Below are 21,560 nucleotides of genomic sequence, written 5' to 3'. Positions count from 1 at the left end.
TCTGTGATTCTGTGATTCTGTGATATGTACAGGGCAGAGAAGCTTTCCAGCTCATGCAGTCAACTGTGCCAGCAGAGGATTGGTCCAGTGTGTCTTGAGTCAAATCGTGCATGCAGCAGACATGCATTCTGTGGCTTAAATACTCCAAGAGTGAATTCTGTTCCTTGCGGGGTGTTTTTTTTTTTCCCATTTATTTTTATTATTTGTAAAAAACAATGAGGACTCAATGCGCTCTGGTTTTTTTTCAGTGAGCGTATCAGCATGCGCCAGTCCAAAGTGGATAAGCTGTATGCAGGCCTGAAGGATCTAGCTGAAGAGAGACGGGGCAAGCTGGATGAGAGACACAGGCTGTTCCAGCTCAACCGCGAGGTGGATGACTTGGAGCAATGGATTGCCGAAAGGGAGGTGGTGGCAGGATCCCACGAGCTGGGACAGGATTACGAACATGTAACAGTAAGTTCCTTGGAGGTGGCTGAAGGTTGACCTTCCTCTTCTGGATGCTGCACACAGTAGATGGTTAATATAAAAGTGTGGCTGGCTTGCTTTGTTTGCTCAGATCGATTTGTAATTTCAGCGCTACATGAGTCCGTTTCTCTGTGTTTCAGATGCTACAGGAGCGATTCCGAGAATTTGCCCGGGACACCGGAAACATTGGACAGGAGCGCGTTGATACCGTTAACCACATGGCAGACGAACTCATCAACTCTGGACATTCAGATGCTGCAACAATTGCAGAGTGGAAGGATGGACTCAATGAGGCCTGGGCTGATCTCCTGGAGCTCATTGACACAAGAACACAAATTCTAGCAGCTTCTTATGAACTGCACAAATTTTACCACGATGCCAAGGAGATCTTAGGACGTATTCAAGACAAACATAAGAAACTGCCTGAAGAGCTTGGTAGAGACCAAAACACAGTGGAAACACTACAAAGAATGCACACAACATTTGAGCATGATATCCAGGCACTCGGCACCCAGGTGGGTAGCAAGCGATGGTGCTGTCTGGGGGTATAGGAACCTGAGCTGCTGCTCTTGGCCCCTCCGGGGCTGGGAGGCAGAGTCCTGCCAGCCGCTTTCCAAGTGTATTTCTGTGAGAATGACTTCACCTGCGTCATTTTGTTATCTGTCTTTCTGCTTCTCTGTCATTGCATTAGGTTAATTAGTTTATCTAAAATAGAAATCCGTAAGTACACAGATTTCTGAACAATGTAGGTAATTGTTGAATGTTATTCCATTTCCTGTCCTTGGTTGAAGAAGAAATCATAAAGGCAGAGAATTTCTGTATTGATTTAAAGTAAAGCAAAAGGCTGTGATGTCTCCTGACAGTCTCAGCCTGCTGTGGGCATAGGAATAGAGAGTGGACGGAGAGGCACGAGGGTAACACGCTTCAGCTCCTCAGAGGACCTTTTTCTGATTGCCTCAAGCAGCAGCACCAGCAGGACGCTGCGTGGCTGATACAGTTGGGAAATAGCTTACATTCAAAGAAAAAAAGGTTCATTTGAGTTAACATAGTGTCTCTTTAGTCACTTTCTGAAAGACATTGAAGAGACACTAAATCTGTAAAGAATTTTTAATGTACCAGAGGTAGTATGAAATAGAGGTTTCAGATTTTTCTCTCCTTAACATTGTTCTTGGGTGTTATATTAATGGTGCTGGAAGTCACCTTAGATTTGCCTGCTCCTTATGTCATGTTTACCTTGGTGAACGCACAACACAACTATTCTGCCCCATAAAAGAATCGATATTCTAAAGGATACTTGGAGGACAGGGGCAAATATGAAGGGATGTGTAAGGCCAGTTGTTTGGGTTTATTTGCTTTGTTTTTTTTTAAAAAAAAAACAAAAAACAAAAAAAACACCAAAAGGCCCCAACCAAACCCTCTTTTGCTAGGAACTTTTTATTTTTCCTTTCCAAGAGGCAAAGGAGCTCTGTAGACCTACACAGAGGCTTTCTGAGTTGATTATGAATCTGGGCTTTCTGATTTAAATAGAGCTTTCTATGGTGCTCCCTAACAGCAGTCTGAAGAGTTTTAAAGTACATATCCCAGGCTAAGATTTTTAAAAGCAGCCAAACTTGATCTAATTCAGAATCATTTGAAGCCAAGGTATGTTAAATAGAAGGCAGCAGCCATTCATACAGCACGCAAAGGATTCTAAACCAAAAAACAATGTTAAGCTGCCAAAATGAGAATTTCAGAAGGGAACAAGTTGCTTAAGGAATGGAGGAATTACAAATGACTGCATTTATCCCAGAAGGTCGGGAAAGATAGCTTTTATGGCCAAGCTGCCGACCAATTCTTGATTATGTTGCAATTTCCATAGTTGTTTACACTAGGATAAAGGGGATATAGCAACCATTTGATTTTCCAAGTGTTTTACTTTCAGAAGCTGTAGATTTTATACATGACATGGGAGATACTCACAAAACACCAAACCCAGTCTCTCAAAAAGGTAATTATAATCAAGGCCTAAATGAAGGAATATGTAATCATAGCGCAGAGCGATGGTAAAAGCACTTAGCATAGTTGTTGGGTGAAACAGCTAGAACACCGAGATGGATCATTATGACAGTGGCTTGATCTCTGTGCCTGTTTAATTTGGTGTTCAAACTTTTTTTTATTATTTTTAAAAAGAGAAAATAATTAGAAAAGAGCTAATAGAATGATTCCTGGCTTGAAAATATGTGAAAGTCAAGAAGTAGCATTTGATGTCTCAAGACAGTGTTTGAAAGGAAAAGAGATTTCTAATAGTAGAAAGATATTTGAATTTCCAAATTTTCTTCTGTTTGAAGTCATTATCTACATTTTGGAAAAAAACTCTCTCATTAAAATGCATTTTTCATACTCTGACAGAGTAGTGTTTTGACACAGGAGTTCCTGAGTGGCATTAAAAATTTGATGATGGGACCATTTGCCCTGATATTTAACAGTCACTTTGCAATGGCACCCACTTTTACAGGAGGTTTAGGCAGTGGCAAGTGTTTGTTATTTTGGGGGCCCCTTGACCCAACAGTCTTCTCTAAGAAATACTATCAGAGGGATGTACTGACTTGGTAACAGAACAAACCTTTCTAGTATTGACAGACCAAATATATTTGCGGTGACTTTAGACAGCCATTCAAATGATGCATTAACAGTTAAAATTTCCCCATATTTGTGACTCCAAGTATCCAAACGTTGACTCATTTCTCTCTTGTAAAAACACACCAGGTGAGACAGCTGCAGGAGGATGCTGCACGCCTTCAGGCAGCCTATGCCGGAGACAAAGCTGATGACATCCAGAAGAGGGAAAACGAGGTCCTGGAAGCATGGAAGGCGCTGTTGGACGCCTGCGAGGGCCGCAGGGTTAGGCTGGTGGACACAGGAGACAAATTCCGTTTCTTCAGCATGGTTCGTGATCTCATGCTTTGGATGGAAGACGTTATCCGACAGATAGAAGCCCAAGAAAAGCCAAGGTAATGTGAAGTTCTCAATCAGAAGATAAGGCTGCAGGTCAGTTGAGGAAAAAACCTCGGTATCACCGAGCCAGGAATTCGAAGGGAGGCTGTCAAAATCTGATGGTGATGTTGCAGCTGCTTTTGTGTATTGCCGCCCAGCAGAGGCTGGGGACTACTGAAGTAACTGCGATGTTGTGTTCAAAGGGATTAAGTCCCACACGTTTGTTTATTTGATTTCTGATTCAGACCAGAATGGTGCTGTTCCTAAGGAAAGGCTGCTCACAATCTTGCTTCCTGAACTTCAAAGAAAATATAGGAATTAATATTTTATTGTACAGTTCTGGGTTAGTTTACTCGTTTGAAAATGTAACGGCTGTTAAAGCTGGAGTGCATGTTTCTGAACCGTGGATTCATCATTTTAGGGATGTTTCGTCTGTTGAATTACTAATGAACAATCACCAGGGTATCAAAGCAGAAATCGATGCCCGAAACGACAGCTTTACTACCTGCATCGAGCTCGGCAAATCTCTTTTGGCAAGAAAACACTACGCATCGGAGGAGGTACTGTGCTTACTGAACGGGTAACAGCCGCAGTGCAGCTGGCCTGTAGGGTCTTTTTTCAGCCAGAGAAGCTTGCATTGTGTAATCTACAGATTAATAAGCTGTGTACTTATCATGACACGCATTACTTCAGGGACTCTTCCACTTATTTGCTATTGTGAAATTAGTGTACAATTTAACTCTGTGAATTCGTGTTGGGTGGCAGAGATGGCACCTAAATTTGAAGTATCATTATCAGTCCAGGAAATGCAAAGAAGCTCTTGCATTCAGTTCTGCAGAGAGAGCACTCTGGGCTGGCTGTGTTTGGAGAGGTGACTTCTTTGAGCAAGAGCAGAGACGACCGCTACACAGCCTGAATTTTGTACAGGGGAACTGGAATGCAATCAAAAGGCCTGCTAGGGGAAAGAGCAAGAAAAAGTTTGTCTCATAGGGAGTAAATCCAGGGAATATTAAGAGAAAAATGTATCCAGCTGCTTAAGGCCTTGATTTATTTTCTGATTTGTCTAGGCCAGAGGATAGAGGCTTAATCCGCGGTTCTTCCTGCCTCCCTTTGGTGGAGAGAGGATAGCCAAATGTAAGACACTGCCCACTCAGAGAGGTGATGTTTTCTGTGTCTGCATTACACACAAGTGCTGTGGAGTATCCTTGGAGAAACATTTGCTCAGGACCTGGGTGGGTTTGCTAGGCAGTATTCACCCCGAGAATAACATGGGGCGCACGCTGGCACATCAGCGTTGTTAGCGCAGGCAGCTGCAGGCTTTTTGTAACAATCATGGGCAGCGCATTTTGCGGTGTTTGCTCGAAAAAGGGGATAATATGTGGGCGGGCTATTTAGATTTGTTTGTCCTTTATGCTCTTTTTATCAAATAGTTTTGGTGCTGTAGTTTTAACAGATACTGTATGCTTATGCAAACGTATTTCAAAAGAAATGTCATACTTATTTATTCTTCGAAGAGGAAAACAGCTGTTGTATTCACATTTAAGTCATGTTCTGGCAGTCTAGCACGATGTATCCTGTCCGTAAATGCCAGTGCCTTCTGTTGGTGGCACACTACATGGTGTGGTGTGGTGAGCCTGCTGCCTGGTGCTTGTGTAACAGTACTGCATTCTCCTCTTCAATCCAGATCAAGGAAAAGCTGCTGCAGCTGACAGAAAAGAGAAAAGAAATGATTGACAAATGGGAAGACAGATGGGAGTGGCTGAGACTGAGTAAGGACGTCCTTTGGTTTCTTTTGGGCAGGGTGATACTTAACTCTCTTCACTGTGTCCTTCTGAGTGTTGAAAAAACCTGCAGCTCCTTACTCTCTTTTTAGAGTGCTTGAACGTGTGTGTGTACTGTAATAAGTGTAAGATTCACACCTGTTGATCAGAAAATAACTGAGAATTTGAAACCAAGAAACCTGCACCAAAGGTCTTACTCTATATGATCAAATTTGGAGCTAGATGAAACAGATCTACCGTATTTTGCAGGTGTCACATTCCAACTGTGTTTCTACAAAGGACACACTACTAAAAAACAGGGAGAAGTAAAGCCCTGCTACCTTACACATGTAATGTGCCCGTGTTATCTGAGAGGCTAGAAGGTTGATGAGCAGTTTACTGACAAAAGGTGTGCTTTTAAACATTGCAGCATTTTACAAGTTTTACACCAGCAGCAATGACCCCGTTCTGATACTCTTAACAAGGTGATCCATATCCCATATACGGACTGAAGCCTTCGTCCCAGACAGTGGTCCAGGATCTCAAAACATACAGTGCAGTGTAGTCATTTTGTGGGGTTCTGGGCTGCTGTGTATACTTTCTTCGTTGTTTCTGAGCCTCAGCAGACTTTAATAGAGTAGCATGGGTGGTTGTTCCTCAGTTTGGGTGTTTGTACCCTATTGTACCCTATTATTCATCAAAATTGCTTGATCCCATCCACAAAAGCCGTGGAAGCTTTTTTTCAGCTGTGAAGACACAAGGCAGGAAACCTGGAACTGTAGCACTGCAGACAAGCATAAAGTACAGAAATACTGCTTGCTGAAGGGAACTACAGCCTACAGTCTAGCTGTTCTGTAGACAGGCCAGTCTGAGGAAAAAAACCAGCAGATTTCAGACTTTCTACTCTGAAGTTAGTAGGTTACAGCAGATTAGAACAAAAAGAAAACACATTGCAAAATGAAATAGTCTGTAGAAGAAGTGAAAGTGAGCCTTAACTTTTATTTTTCCTCAAAGCAAAGCCAACAGGATAAATTTCTGTCGTTTAAATTATTAAGTTCAGCGAGCTTAGTTAAGGAAAATGCTTAGCCAAATACATTTACTTTTTTCCCAAGCTATTTTTAAGTAAGTTCAGAAGATGCCTGATGCCTTCATGATGCTCTTTTTGACATTAATGGCGCTGATATCTGCACATTGTTTGCTCAGTTTTGGAGGTACACCAGTTTTCAAGAGATGCAAGTGTGGCAGAGGCCTGGCTGCTGGGACAGGAGCCCTACCTGTCCAGTCGTGAAATAGGTCAAAGTGTTGATGAAGTGGAAAAACTAATTAAGCGGCATGAAGCATTTGAAAAATCTGCAGCTACTTGGGATGAGAGATTCGCAGCGCTGGAAAGACTGACCACGGTGAGCGCTGTCGGCGAGAATAACCTCTCTTGGCCATTCCCCTTTGTTTTGGTGCCATCTGATGGTTCAGAATAACTCCCAGCGTCGCCAACCTAATAACTCCCAGCGATCAACCATCCATTTGTTGATCCATTTGTTGGTCAACCTAGGCCAATCGTCCAGAGCCTAAAGTTTCATGTTCCCAACAGTACTAAAACCCTCTCAGGTTCATTTGAACTCAAGGACCTGCAGGGAAAGCTGAAGTGATAAATGACCTTAGTAGTCAACAAGAGCTGTCTCAGGCCCAGGAGTGGTGACCCAGAAGCAAATTCAAGAGCTGAGCGGCTTGCTCCAGCCCTCTGCCATACAGGTTGTACTGCTAAAAAGGAAGGGGGATTCTGAGTGAAGACAACCCAGATCCAAACACCTGAAATGATTTTTGGTTAAAGACAGCAGTGTGCGGAAAAAGCGGTGGGGAGGGGGCATTTCACAAAAATGTTTGTTGTGTTTTGACTGCTCCAGTACAAGGCTGTATTGTCCCCTAGAAAGACATAGTAGGCCCCCCAAAAAAACATTTTAAGCCCAGAGGCAAGGCCAGTAATCAATGCTTGGAGAGCATGTTACCATCTTTGGAGAATAATTTTACTTCAGGCACTAAAATTGAAGTGGCTTTGTTTTTCACACGCACTGAGCGTCACAGCTGCAGGCAAAATGAATTGGAGTTTCTCAGCATCTCAAAAAATCAGACCGGTTTTATTTAGATGGTTAATTTCAGGGATTTGGATGTGGAACACTTCATTTCTATGTATGGCAAGCAGGCAAGAGGATGTCACTTTTCAATATTTTAATAGCTTGGGCTGCTTGCTTGTTTGTCTGGTTTTTGTTCTAATATAACAAATTAGAACACGGACAGTGGCGAGCTGCTGCCCAGGCACTTCACTTGATGTTAAAGGGTCTGATACTGTATGCCTTTACTGACAAGTTCAGTGCAACAGACTTTGCATGGTTAATACTTTTCAAGACTGATGCCTTCAGATTTTATTCCAATAAACTTTAATTTCAGTAATGTTTTGGACAAATGTCCGGAGTTACTTTTAGTTTCTAGAAATGCCCCTGAAAAATGCGCAGTGCTTCTAAACGCACAAAAATGTTTCATTTCTCAGTTGGAACTGCTGGAAGTACGTCGACAACAAGAGGAAGAGGAGAGGAAGAGACAGCCACCCACTCCAGAGCCAAGCCCAAAGGTTGCAGAGGATGCAGACTCCCAGCAGCAATGGTGAGCCCAGGGGGTGGGAAACTGAACTGCGTGCTTTACGCTGTTTCTTCAGACAGAGTTCTCGGGCTGAAGATGCCTTGTAAAGGGAGAGTCTAGGGGTTGCATGATTTTGTAATGTCACCCTTTTTAGAAGACTTGGTGGTTGTAGTTTATGGGGACAGGACCTTTCCCAGACATCTGAATTCACTGCTAAGTTGAATGTTTCGATTTTTCATCATGACGCAGCATTGCAACTGCTGAGGTGTACCTGGCCCTAACGTAAAAATGCTAGTTCTACTCCCCCCGTGTTATGAGTTAAAATTTCTGAACGATCTTGGCTTTCTTTTTTAATGAGCATCAGTTACAGATAGATTTCAAGCCATGTCCATGGAACATGAACATTTATAAAATCACTGATCTGATAGGAGTAGACTTATTTGTAAGGTAACTGTCAAGAAAGCCTGTTTTGATCTGACATAACATTGGATTCATTGGCATGAGGATTTTAAGAACTTGCTTGAATTTCTGAGGTGTGCAGTATTCAGTTGGAAAAATCTCATTTTGGTGAAAAAGTTGGGTGACTTTCAAGAGCTTAATACATTTTCTTTCCTCTCTCCCAACAGGGATGGGACAAAAGGAGAACAGGTTTCCCAAAATGGTTTGCCATCAGGCCAGGAATCTCCACGGGTTAGTTACCGCTCCCAAACCTACCAAAACTACAAAAACTTTATTAGCAGACGGACAGCCAATGACCGATCGTGGTCTGGACTGTAACATACAGAATCATTTGCAGCAAAAGACACCGTTTTTCAGTATGGTTTACTGGTACTGGTTTAATCTTTTGGCTTCAGATTTCCCTGCTGCTTTTCTCTTCCTTCCCATCAGTTGACTTTTATTTAATTAGCAGCCCCTTGGAGATATATTTGCTTCACTTTGATCCTTGTTTATTTGAATCTCCCCACTGACACGCAGTTGCTTTAAGGTGACACATTTTATTTCATGTTATTTACTGTGAGTTTTTCATGTCGCTAATAGTATTAAGATTTTCCAGCTAAATCGTCCTTTATATGAGTAATTGAGATTTAATGAGAGTACATCATAATGAAGAAGAGAACTAGAATCTGACAGGTATGACGCATCGAGTTATACTAACAGGTTTCAGCACGGCAACATTATTAAATCAGCTGCATTAGCAAGCGAGTTATTTACAAGGCCATAGATAATACATGCAAGTGAGCTCGGCAGCAAAGGCTGGGAGGGAGGGGAGAGCTCTAACTATTGACAAATGAAAGCCTTAAGGTTAGTTGTATAACATTCCATGCAGAACGGACTCATTGACAGCAGATAAAAATAAACATGAAATAAAATATTAAAAACTAGTATCTAGATTTATCTTGGTATTTAGCCCTCATGAAGAGTTGGGATCTTGCTGAGTGGCTGTTTTGGGGCCCCATTTTGCCTTGGTCCTGTCCAATTTACATTACAGCAATTCCATTTACTCACGCTGGAGAGAGAGTGGTGTAAAAGAGAGCAGGGTGCAGACCCTTGTGGAGAGGTTGTGATGCTTTTCTTTAAAAACTAAATAAAATACATTGGTCTAAGTTCCCAGCTCTTTATTTTATATAGATGCAGGTTGAATGGTCCATGCCTTATTCATTCCTTCTTGATAGGGGACGTCCCGGTGGAGTCAGGATGCATGCCAATAATCGTCATATGCAGCCATAAAATACCAGTAAATATGTATATATAGTTAAAACAACACAGTAGTTGAAAACTGGCTTATCTCTCCATTACCTTCCTGTAAAGCCTACTTGCTTCAATTAATGTTTTGAGTGGTGAGGAGAATGAGACTTCCCTTCCTTATGTTTTTGAGCCTCACTCTCTGAGGTCGTATTAAGTGCCGGAAAGGCTCCTGGCAGGCTCAGATTAGTGGATATTAGAGCTCTTACAAGTACTGCAAAGGAAATGCAGGTCCCATTCTAGGACCCGGGGGAGGAAATGCCTTTCAAGCATAAGTTTGTCTTTTGAATAGCCCATCCTGGTTACTTTTGGGTCTGCACACAGACTCTGTCAAGGCTTTAGGATACTAAGCAGTTCTACCTTTTCCTTTCTTTAAATAAAGCCTTTTGGTTCATCTTTAATATTAAATGGTGGAGTGAGCTGTCTATTATACATTCTAATGTTTATGAAATTATATATAGTTGTGGTGAGGTGGCCTGCAAGCACATTCCAGGTCATCATCATCTTGTTGGTTACCACGTCACCTGTTTGCTGCTTTTTTTTATTTTATGATACATAATGCATTTCTGTGTTAGTCTGCGCCATCTGCACATCAGTCTTCCACGAGGGCTTTTTTTCGCTCAGTTCAATGAATCTTGTGTTGCAATACATCAGATGTACGCAGCTGTATTTCTGACTTGAGGAACGAAATATGCTGCTGTTGATCTGAATTTAGACTTCTGACTACTGGCTGAGCAGTGCGGCTGAATTGTTCTGTATTGGCTGAGCTCGTAAAGTGAGAAAGATGATTGAAAGGATGTGCTTCAGTAATTGTACTTTTGCTGTAACTTGTCTTTCCACTTCATGATGCATGTGTTTTTTGTTTTTTGGGTTTTTTTTCCTTTTGTCAGGATAACAACATACAGCTTCTTAATGCTTTTAAAAATTCCATGTAAATTTATGCAGATGATCTGGTGACTGCCTACACCAGTGCTGGTTCTCTGTGCTGTAAGAGTATGACAGTTCTCAGAGCAGGATAGCTGTAGCTTCAGGCTCTACCACCTGGGAAGCCTTCAGATGTATTCTCGCTAAAAAGTAGTATGTAAAAGTAGTTTATATAGATATACTTTTTAACTTGTATTAGTACACTTTTGTATAAAAATTACACTTTTATGATGAAGAAACATGAATTAAGTCATCGGTTAAGGTCATAATTTTAGGCACTAGAAGTGTAAGATTTTACCCATTTATTGTAGCCTATGGTACTGGCTTAAAACCTTACGATGGTACTGATGCCAGAACAGTATATAGGCTGTCATTTATTTAAGCTGTGGTGCAGAGACTTAAGTTGATGAACTGAATATAATGTTGCTTCAAGCACTATGAAAATCAAAGGGATGTCTCCAGTCATTGTCACCAGCTGTCTTGTTGCATGTTACAGTCCCGATTTAAATCTCTCAAGAGTAGTCTTGAGCCACTAAAGCACTTGCAACACTTGCAACTAACCTCTCAGTCACGATTAAGAAAACTGTATTCATGTACGTGGTAACTGTTTTGTTGTAACAGTACAGTTTGCTATTAATGTTTGTCCTCTGTTGTGTTGTCTCTGCATGCCCGATGCATGTTTCCATTAAAGTTTGTTTAGCTCCTGTTTTTTCTCTATTTTCACGAGACATTCTTCGCATAGCTGTTTGTGATTCAGATTTATTTTGCTTGTTCTCTGTTAATTGTAGATAACACGAAAAGGAAATAAAACCTGAAAGAGCATCAGAAAAGCTTTTCATAGCCCTTTTACAATCAGTAGAATTTCAAGTAGAAATTACAGGTCTGATCGTGTGATTAAAGTTGGCAGTTACCTTTTAAAACCGCAGGGTTGCAGATTGCAGCACTGAATTACATGTTATTCCCCATAAAAACACATCAGGTAGCTGTGCAGTGGCTGCTGTTTTGAAACTGGTCTGTTTTACTTCAGATTAGTGGCTATAGGTACCCCAAAATCAGTAATTTCACATCTTGCCGCTGTCTCTACAGAAAAGATGCTGCTTTCGGCATCGGTTTAGGGAACCGGTAGTTCTGGGTAGTTTATGTCAGTTGTTGAGATAAGTTACTGTGGTCTATGTGATTCCTTATTGCTGGGCACAAAGGCTTCATGTATCTCCGACAGGGATCCAGCCAGTTGGAAAGCAGAGAGTTTCAAGTTCAGTAACTGTCACTGGTCGGAAAGATGTGCAAAGGGCCGTCCTTTCTCTTGAACGCGATCTGTTGGCTGTTGGTGATCAGCGCCGGTGATGACTGATTTAACTGAGCTTTCGTTGGTGAATCGCTGGTGGTTTGCTTCACTACCTGTGTTATGGTAGCTGTGCTGGCAGCGTGTGGGTAATCTTCAGCCTCATCTGTTTATTTGCCCTCTCCCCCCTCTAATGCAACATTTTTGTTCTGTTTTGAGATTTGGATACAAATAGTAAGATTTGATGGCTTAGATTTATCCTAGTTGTGAAGAAGCAGTGTCGTTGAGTTTTACTTCCACTGGAGAACAGTGCAGGATAGATGTTTATAAACTCTTACAAACGAGGCTGTAAGGCTACCTGTCTTTGGGGACAGAGTAAAATAGATACGACTGAAGTGGAATGTGAGCTGTGATTCTTTCCCCGTTTCAGTGGCGTAGTGTCGGTACTCCGGAGATTTAGGTTGCTTAAAGGCAGTTAACCAATCCTTCCCATATTCATAGCACGTTGGCCCTTAGATCATCCTAGGTCAATACATGAGGTACAAAGGTGTGAGGTACAATAATGCGTACTTGGCAGGTATAAGAAGTTCTAGCAAATGGTGGCAAAATTTAGTTTGTTGCATAATAATTCGGCTGCTTTTGAATTGTCCAGGCCGTGTGCAGAAGTGGGAATGTCTAATTATTGTGCCATTCACAAATACCTGCTTGTCTGCATAAAACCAGTCCAGAATGTTTGTAATCTACTAGAGCATTAGCAGCACTAAGCTTTAGTAACTTGCTAATAATAATAATAATAATGATGATGATGATGATACTACACACTGGTTGTGTAACTCCTGAGCTGCTACCAATGGCTCTACATGTCAAAGTAATGGTACAAGAAAAAAAAAAAAACAAACTGGGACCAAGCTGCATTTCAAAAGTTTATAGCCATTAGGATTCCAATTTAAATGATTTTTGGATGAATGGCTCCTGAAGACGTCGACAGCTTGACCAGTCAGAGCTGCTGGAAACATGGCTGCTCTCTAGGCTATCTCGATCACAGTGCGACAGGCAACGCGATCAACAAAGCAAGTGATGGGCAAGGCCTTGGTTCTGTCTTTGTTTGGGGGTAAATAGCTGTGTGATGTTGTGTGACTGTGGTGGTTTTCAGTTCCTTTAACAAAAATCCAATCCACCTAATAACGAAAGTCTGAAAAAGACCTTGATAAATTGACACGTGACCTCATTTCCCTTGTCTTTAAGATCCAATATCCTAACTGGGATGGTGGAGATGAAATGCATGGTGTAATCTCTCTAATTTCTGCATGTTTTGATTTTGTTGTGTCACTAGGGGAATGGGGAAAGCGGGAAAGGAGCTTTTACAGAAACAAATAAATTATGCAAATTTTTGTAAATGCTCCTGGGCAATTTTGACGTATTTTTCTGCTGACTCATAGTTAATATCTTTTATAGACTTTTAATACCCCAGTAATGCCATAAATGTATTTAAGGTGGCTGATGTGTATAACTTCTACTGTTCCTCTAGGTTTGCAGAAAGTGTGATTGTTACTGTTCCAAACATTTGAGTACTCGGCAACAGAATTAAATGCTCTCATTTTAGGAATAACAATCTATAAAAGAATATGAATTGACCAGCAGAGCAAACACAGTAAAATTCACACTGATGTGTAGCTGCTCTTATTTTCCCATCTCTCTACCTATAAAATGGGTACTAATCCATTCATACCTTCTAATTTCCTTGGCCTTCTGTGTTTCCATGGAGTGTGAGAAAGATCTTATCGGCCTGTGTCATTCTCCAGGCAAAGTTTATACACAGCCACGTTGTGCAGGGAAACAGATTAACTGCAAGATACCTCAGTGTTGTGAGGCTGCTAGCTGAACTGTTTCTCCACTGTTCCTAGGTGGCAGAAACTGCAGAAACAAACGAAATGGTCAATGGAGCTGCAGAACAGAGGACGAGTTCCAAAGAGTCTAGTCCTGTTCCTTCTCCAACGGCAGACCGCAAAGCCAAGACCGCCATTCAGGCCCAGACTGCTGCTACCCTACCAGCCAAAACACAGGAGATACCTTCAGCTCAGATGGAGGGCTTCTTACATCGCAAACATGAATGGGAGACACACAGCAAGAAAGCCTCGAGCAGGTAAAGTACTTGATGCTTGATGCAGATAATTGCATCCAAACTCACCAAGATGTAAGACAGCAAGTGTTACCCCTGCTGCCGTTGTCCTCTCACAGCTCCTAGAGACCGTTCAGGCTTATGCTCCTGTTGTTGTAGGAGCTGTGTATGCATGTTGAACAGTCTTTTTGATGAAGTTGCAATCTGAAGATACATGGTAGAAAATGCAGCGTTAGCCATATTTGAAAGGTGGAAAACTGAGGCATAAAGATATCATGACTCTCCCACTTCACATGATGAACTTGTGGCAGTAGTGGGATTTGATTCCAGATCTCTCAAGTTGTACTTTACTACAAGAAAAGAAAAACACGTAGGTGTGAGAATAGAAGTGTCCATATTCTTCTGACATTTTCTGTTTCCACAGTAGCACTTTCCTCCTACTATGTAATCTGTTCAGAAGAGAAAAGCGGGTGAGCATGATTTTGTGTGCCTTAGTTGATTCCATTCCTAAGGACCTGATCCTGCGGTTCTCAAACAGGCAAAACTTCTGAGATTTGTGTCTGCTCTGGAAAAGCCAACTGGGCTCCTTCATGACCTCAGAGAGCTCTCGAAACCGGATTTATGACTTGGCTGACAAGGAAAAGGTTGACTAGCAAGTGGTGAGCTACACCAACATCTGAGGGATTTGCTAGGAGCCGAAGTACTCAGCAGAGCTGACTGCAAATCACAAATGAGTACAGTACTACCATGATTTTTGTTCAGCTAGAGCTGTTCACACTGGAGAACCATGTTGAGGCAGTGACAGCCAATAATACTAATATCTAGGGATTCTTATTTCTAGTAATCATCGATTTTTATAGCTGTACTAGAGGATGAGGGAGATGATGCCACTCAGACTATTTGTAACAATGAAGTATTTCACATGCAAACTGTTTGTTAGTTTGCAGCACAATGAGAATTCCTTCTACAGTCAAGCATAGTCATTAAAAGGTCCATCAGTTTCTCTCCCAAGTATGCAAACTGCCTAGTCTGTCAGACAGTCCTCCCGTGTTAGGATATGCTTATGTGCTAGCAAAGAGCACTCTGGAAATCTCTATTCCATTTGGCTCAAAGTCAGGACTTCTGTCTTGAAGTTTTTACGAGAGAATTTGCTGTCTGCAGTTTACAGGGTAGTGTGTGCCGTATTTGCATCCTCAGACTGAACTAGTCTCCGTTATTGTCTAGAAATAATTGTGTTTGGTTACTCCAGTTCTGCAAGTAAGAGCATTAGATTTATAAATGCTTGTGGTGTTTTCTGTGTCTTGAAGATCATGGCATAACGTGTACTGTGTCATCAACAACCAAGAGATGGGCTTCTACAAGGATTCGAAAGCTGCTGCTTCTGGCATCCCCTACCACAACGAGATTCCCGTCAGCTTGAAAGAAGCAGTCTGTGAAATAGCAGTCGATTATAAAAAGAAAAAGCATGTGTTCAAGCTAAGGTAACCCACCATTAGTTTAAGTTGTTGTGCCTATGTTCACTGTGCGAATTCATGGGAGGATCCAGCCTGGGACCTGATTTTAATTATTAACTGCGGTATCTGCTTTTCTCAACAAGCTCTTCCCAACACTGAAACATGGTATATTTATCCAAGGTAGAACGCACAAAATGGTATCAGAGTGATCTGTGCACTTCATTTACCCCTGGGGCAAGGGTAGACATGTCTGCCTAAAGCTAGCAGCCTGCATTTAAAAATGCTGGACTTTTCAGCTGCTCCCTCTGGAATTAATTGAAAAGAGCTGAATGTTCATGGTTCTGCTCTTTTAAAAGTCAGGCCTCTTGTTCAGTTTTTTCAGTATGGATTTAGGACACTACTGAAGACATCTATAACATTTTCAGGTCTAGAACATGTAGTTACAGACCATTTGATTTTGAAATACATGAAGTCCTTGCTGTTCAAAGATTTAAAAAAAATAAGGCTCTTCCTTCCAAAATTGTGTTTCTGTTTTACTGATCAATCTTTTAGTTCCAACAGTGAAAAAATATTTTATTATTACACAGCTGCTAGGTGATTCTGTCAAAGGAGACTCACTTTATGAACGGATCAGTTCATGTATTCCAAGATAGAATTTTTTCTTTTTTTTTTTTTTTTGTTGTTTGTTTTAATTTCATACTGATACAAGAATCCTCTGAAGATCATAGAATCCATATCCAGGGAGATTTGTTTTATAGCAAATATATAGGGAAATAGATAGCAAGTATTTAGGGGAATTTATCTTTCTTGAAGACAGACCTGCAGCTATGCGATTCATCCTTTATACTATTTTAAATGTCTCTGAATGGATAATGTAAAGATATGCTGTTCCAAATACAAAGTTAGCAGAAAAATCAATTTCCCTTCTTTTCACAGTACCCTGTCAGCTGCATCAGGGCTCTCGGGTAATTACATGTAGCATATTTTACTCATTCTCATTAGGGGGTCCCCCAGAGAGTTCACCAGCTTGTCCTGTCAAATCTGTCTCTGCAAGCTGAGAAGGGATATGCTGTTGAACGTCTGAGAGCTGAGGTCTCTACAGATCTCATGTGCAGGCAGATCTCTCACAGAAAGGTCTGGTTGTGATCTGTGGAGAGTACACTGGAAATATTTTTCTCTGTTTTTTTAAAGAAGAAAGCAAGGCATAATTATATTCTTCCTAGTGTCTGTCTGTCTTCACTGCTATTTTACTGTTTAATACTTCATTTCATTTCATTTCTTAGATTTTAAAATGCTTTCTTTTTGTGGGGAAAGATGAGGAAGCCTGCAAGACAGCTTCCGCTGACCCTGCCTCCTACTTGTTCCAATGCCTGATCTGATGTTCTTCAGTCTTTTTTTTTTTAATCGATATATATCTTCGCATACATTGTTAAATGTATCCCAGTTAAACCCCCTGAGTAAAATCAGCACAGGAATAAAACAGAAGGGAAACTCTGGCCTTCAGTGTGAGAAGAGGCAGCTACTCATAAATAATAGACCGTACAGTATCTTGAGTCACCACCACAGTAGTTAATGACAGCAGAGCAGCTGCTGAATTTCGCTAGGTTTCTACAAAAGCCATGAAAACTCTGGGTGTTGCCTGTGACTTTGTCTTTTTAAAGTATTGAACTTCTATGCTGTCTTTTGCAAAAGAGAAGAGATCTGCCTGAAAGAGCAAGTACTGAAAGAGCAGTCGTCAGCTGCTGAGGATCGCAAGCTCTGCAGCGCATCCTGACATACATCCACTATCACAAGCGTGTCTAGAGACCAGAACGTACCGTGTGTGGCTGCCTCTGCGTGGCAGTACAAGATACCAAAACATGAGTGGTTGGGGTGTATTTGTGCACGTATAGCTGTTACGACAGTCCCGTGCAGTCCCATATGTCTCAGTCTGATGACGTACCGTAGCTAAGCAAGCAGGAGTTGAAGCAGTGTGACTAACTAGCGAGCTAAATTTGTGATGGTTGTTTTCGTTACAGATTGACTGATGGCAACGAATACCTCTTCCAAGCCAAAGACGATGTAAGTTTGTTTTTCTTATTGTTTATTACTGATGTGATATCTGTGCTGTCATACAACAGGAAAAAAGTAGCTGCTAAGAGCTCAGGGATGCATTTTAATTTCCTGGTCTGCAGTCTTGTGCGTATGTGTGCATAATGTGTAGATTCAGAAGCTCCCACTGGCACCGCCAGAGCAGCAAGGCTTTTCAGATACAGCTTGTAGTAGTCGTCCTCTGCAGGGGCAGAGGAGTGCCAGATGATGAGTTAGGACCGCCTTTCCTTTCATTTCCCACTTCTATCCATTCCCTCTCCACCATGTTGAGTGACTTAGGGCATGTGACGCACGGATTGTAACAGCTTTCTGCCTTTGGGGCTTCTTGAAGGAGGAGATGAACACGTGGATTCAGGCCATCACATCAGCTATCTCTTCTGATAAAATCGAAGTGTCCCCGACCACCCAGAGCACTCCAGCCTCCAGCCGTGCCCAGACCATGCCTGCCAGCGTCACAATAACCAGCGAGTCCAGCCCTGGCAAGCGGGAGAAAGACAAAGAGAAAGACAAAGAGAAAAGATTCAGCCTTTTTGGTAAAAAGAAGTGAACTCCATCTCCACACACTGCACTTCTCTGACCGTTCCAGTGGAATTCCAGCATGCGAGCTCAGAACCAATACGTTACTCTCTGTGCCTCATGTTCCTCAATGTGATTGACATTTTTTTATTTATAGAGCGTTTTAAAATAAAAAGCCAACAAAAAAGAATCTAAAGTTACACGTGTATGAGGTGCATTGGGCAGCTTCTGTAGGAGAGGGAGGACCAGGTTTTGGGGGTTTCTTTTTTGTTTTTTTTTTTTAAAATGAAGTTAATGTAGATTAGATCTTAATATTTAAACTGTTCCTCAATTTTGTGAGGCTGTCTTGGAAAATAACCCACCCCTAGTGCTATTGGTATGCAAGGCAGCGGTGCTTTCAAATCTACTGTGCACATCAAAAACCAATGTACAAATTTTCGAAAACGTTCACTTCCATTTAAGGTTGTTATGCTGAGTCTTGACTAGTAGAGCCTCCCATTACAATTCTAACATTTATTAAAATGATAGTGTATTATCTTTGCTGTAACAGAGTGCAGGTATGCATTAACTTACAGACAAACCATTTATATCCTGGCATTGGTTATTAACACAACCTGAAGCTTTTCTGCATCAAGTACGACAGATAAGAATGTTGGTGTACAAGGCGGATTAGCAGGCTGATACAGTTTTAAATAATCTGTAATTTCAATTTTTTTTTTGCTGAAATACATTATATTGTATGTTTCAGATAATTCTAGTACAAAGTATAATAAGACTAGATGTATAATAAACCCTTTAAAATCATTGATAAGTGTAAAAGTGGAACCGAAGCATTTACTGGAAAAGTAATGTTACTCAAATGGTTACTTGCTTGTCAGCTGCAGCACTGTGTGTTATAATTTTGCTACATTACCTTGCTATTTGATACATAGTGTGCATTTCTCTGTCACTGTAACTATTGTAATGAAAAATTTTCATCTTACTGCACAATCAAAAATGACATTTAATAGGAATGAACTTTCAATGACTGGGCCTGTAGTCAAGAGTAGTACTGGAACTGGCTTTCAGTTGTATCGAACTGTACCTCTAGACTTTTACCCTATCTGTTAAATATATGCTATGTCATTAAATGCTTTTAAAACTAAATATGCTGGTTAAGTTTCTTATTTCATGTCTGATGATGTTAAAGCATAATTTTGAAAGAGGATCAAAAATAAAGTTATTTTAAAATGTCATCTCTCCTGTGCACTGAAACGAATGCCTTCAAATGTAATTCCTTTTTTTTGTGTGGAAGTTCATACTGAAGCAGTTTTCTCTTTTTCCACTTTTCTTTACCTTTCTTTTCCCTTCGCTTCCCACCTGCCCTCCCTTTCACCCTGCCTTCCAAATTAAGTGCCAAAGAGCAACGAGAGAAGGAATGAAACCAACGCTGTGTAAAATATTTTGACATAGCTATCTTTTGTGAGAAATAAATCCGGCAGAATCCATGGAAGTAAGCATAAGCATGGGCTAGGGCAGTTGAATGAGAAGAACATTATTTTAGTAATCTTAGTTCTCCAACTTTCTACCTAGCCTTTGCTCAAGTGCTCAAGTCCTCAATAAATCGGGCACTAATTGAATTTTATAATTTACTGAGGACTTCTTCTCCGGCCCAGTTTAATTTCCTAGGGCTTTTTTATGTCAATTTTTTTCAACATACCTTGTACAGCCACCACTGCGCTTCTGTGATGACATACATTTAATGCAGCTAAGGTGATTCCAAAGCTCGCTATTTGCTTGACCTTGTCAGCATTTCAAAGACTAGCATCTTTTCAGAATTTTAAGTTGGACACCGTCTAGGGAACCATCTAAAAGGGATAGCTCCAAGAAGCCCCAATAGTAGTAGAAGTTTTAAAGTCAACAAAATGTAAGGAACCTGGTTTTCAATTTTTGCGGTTATTAAAATACACTCAAATATAGTTTTAGATGGAAAGCAGGTAAACCGCAAACTAATGTATTTCCAAACCACAGATTCCTGAACTTGTGACCAATACAGTGTCTTAATTCTTTTCATGGAGTATACTGTGTTTTCTGGGTTTTTCTTGTTTCTGAAGTTTTGGGTTATTAAACAATTGAATATTCATGCACGTGAATTTTTTCTGTAATATTACATTGTTCCAGTCTAATTATTAGTAAAATGTAGGAAAACACCAGTAGTCTTGTAAATGTAAATGTAAAATTTAATACAATATAAAAAGCTGAGGTTTAATGTTAGAAGAGAACGTGAAACATTCTTCTTAGTTGATTAAAGTACATAAAAACGTTGATGCCTTACCATTTTTGTCAGTTCAATTAAACTGTTACAATGAGTAGTTTAACAGATTGATCTTGACTACCTGTTGTGTGTAATCCTGTAGTGTCTTGGTTGAACATGCCTTCAAAATTGTTTTTCTTGTTTGTTTTGCCTCTTACTGCAAGTTTTTTTCCTGAAAACTACTTGAATAAAAATCCTTTCTGCTTAGGAACTGATTTCGAGTTGCTGAGAAGCAAGAGCGAATCTAGTAAGCCTTGTCTGTTTTCCCCTTTGGACCGTAAGGGTGCAGTTTCCGTGCAGAGAGAATTGGTGTTTCAGGAGGAGCCTCCTCGGACAAAGCCAGGTCAGAAAAGTCAGGTTAGTGTGCCAGTTTCAGAAGGGAGAAAGAATGGGGGGTCTGTCTTGCATTAAGTCAAGGGTCTGATGGAAGATAGCAGAGGAAGAAGAAAGACTAAACTATGGATGATGGAAACGGGCCTGCAATTGGAGCAGGTCGTTGCTGCCGCCGGTGTTAACTATCGCAGGGGTGGCTGTATTACTTTCTGAATTGCACCAGTAAACATGGTTAGAGCCCCGACAGACAAAACGTTATATTCCTTCTGGTTACCCCACTGAAGAGTGAGGGTTTGTAGTACAGCTTGACACTGTATTGCCGTTCCCTTTGTTAGTAGGTTTTGTAAGATAACCCATATTTAAGTTGTTTATGTTTCCTCTGGAGATAGGTGGCAAAAGTAATAGAGAAGTTGAACGTTAAAATTTTCAAAGAAAATTAATGTAAAGCCAACCACTTTTCAGCTACGTCGCTATCATTGTTACGAAGAAGAGAAATCCTCTAGACAGGTCAGTCTGCCTTCCTTTTTTGCTCTCGGTGGGAGCGTCGTACTACATTCTAAGCTGAGAAGGTATCAGAGCACTGCACTTGAAGGGTCCTTTCCATATCCTGACAAATTATAAGTATAATGAGGGAAAAAAACCCAAAACTCATTAACCATGGGAATTAAGCGTGTGTTGGGTGGGAGGGTTTTCTTTTAGATTGATGCAAATAATCTGTTGATCCATCCCTTCTGCATAGAGAATACGTTCTATTGTAGGGTTGTACGAGGAAGATTAATGGTGAAATAAAAGAAACGCGGGATTAACCTCTGTTCTTGTGAAATGCTGTTTGAGACAGTTTTTCACTTCACCATGTTGTCTTTTTCATGATTGAGTTCACAGAGAATGGACTTGAAATGTGGAGGTTCTTTAAGGAATATGCTTTTGTAATAAATAACTTGCAGGTATAATGCAGTTTTGCTTTTCTTTGGTGGAT

The 21,560-nt window shown here is 40.9% G+C and overlaps 1 protein-coding gene across 1 annotated transcript; it reads left to right on the top strand.

The window, feature by feature from the left end:
* Positions 1-248: 248 nt before the first annotated feature.
* LOC104623013 (spectrin beta chain, non-erythrocytic 1-like) lies at positions 249-19,193 on the top strand (the record flags this gene model as incomplete). Its single annotated transcript, XM_010289954.1, has 12 exons — positions 249-453; positions 606-980; positions 3,211-3,455; positions 3,860-3,998; positions 5,123-5,207; positions 6,402-6,598; positions 7,741-7,853; positions 8,456-8,519; positions 13,683-13,921; positions 15,205-15,378; positions 17,370-17,412; positions 17,774-19,193. Coding segments are annotated over 12 exons (2,095 nt in total), but the record flags the coding sequence as incomplete, so codon positions are not given.
* Between the last annotated feature and the right edge of the window lie 2,367 nt (positions 19,194-21,560).

The sequence above is a fragment of the Phaethon lepturus genome, unplaced genomic scaffold (assembly GCF_000687285.1).
Source record: "Phaethon lepturus isolate BGI_N335 unplaced genomic scaffold, ASM68728v1 scaffold15826, whole genome shotgun sequence".
NCBI lineage: Eukaryota > Metazoa > Chordata > Aves > Phaethontiformes > Phaethontidae > Phaethon > Phaethon lepturus.
This window is presented reverse-complemented; position numbering and strand designations above follow the sequence as displayed.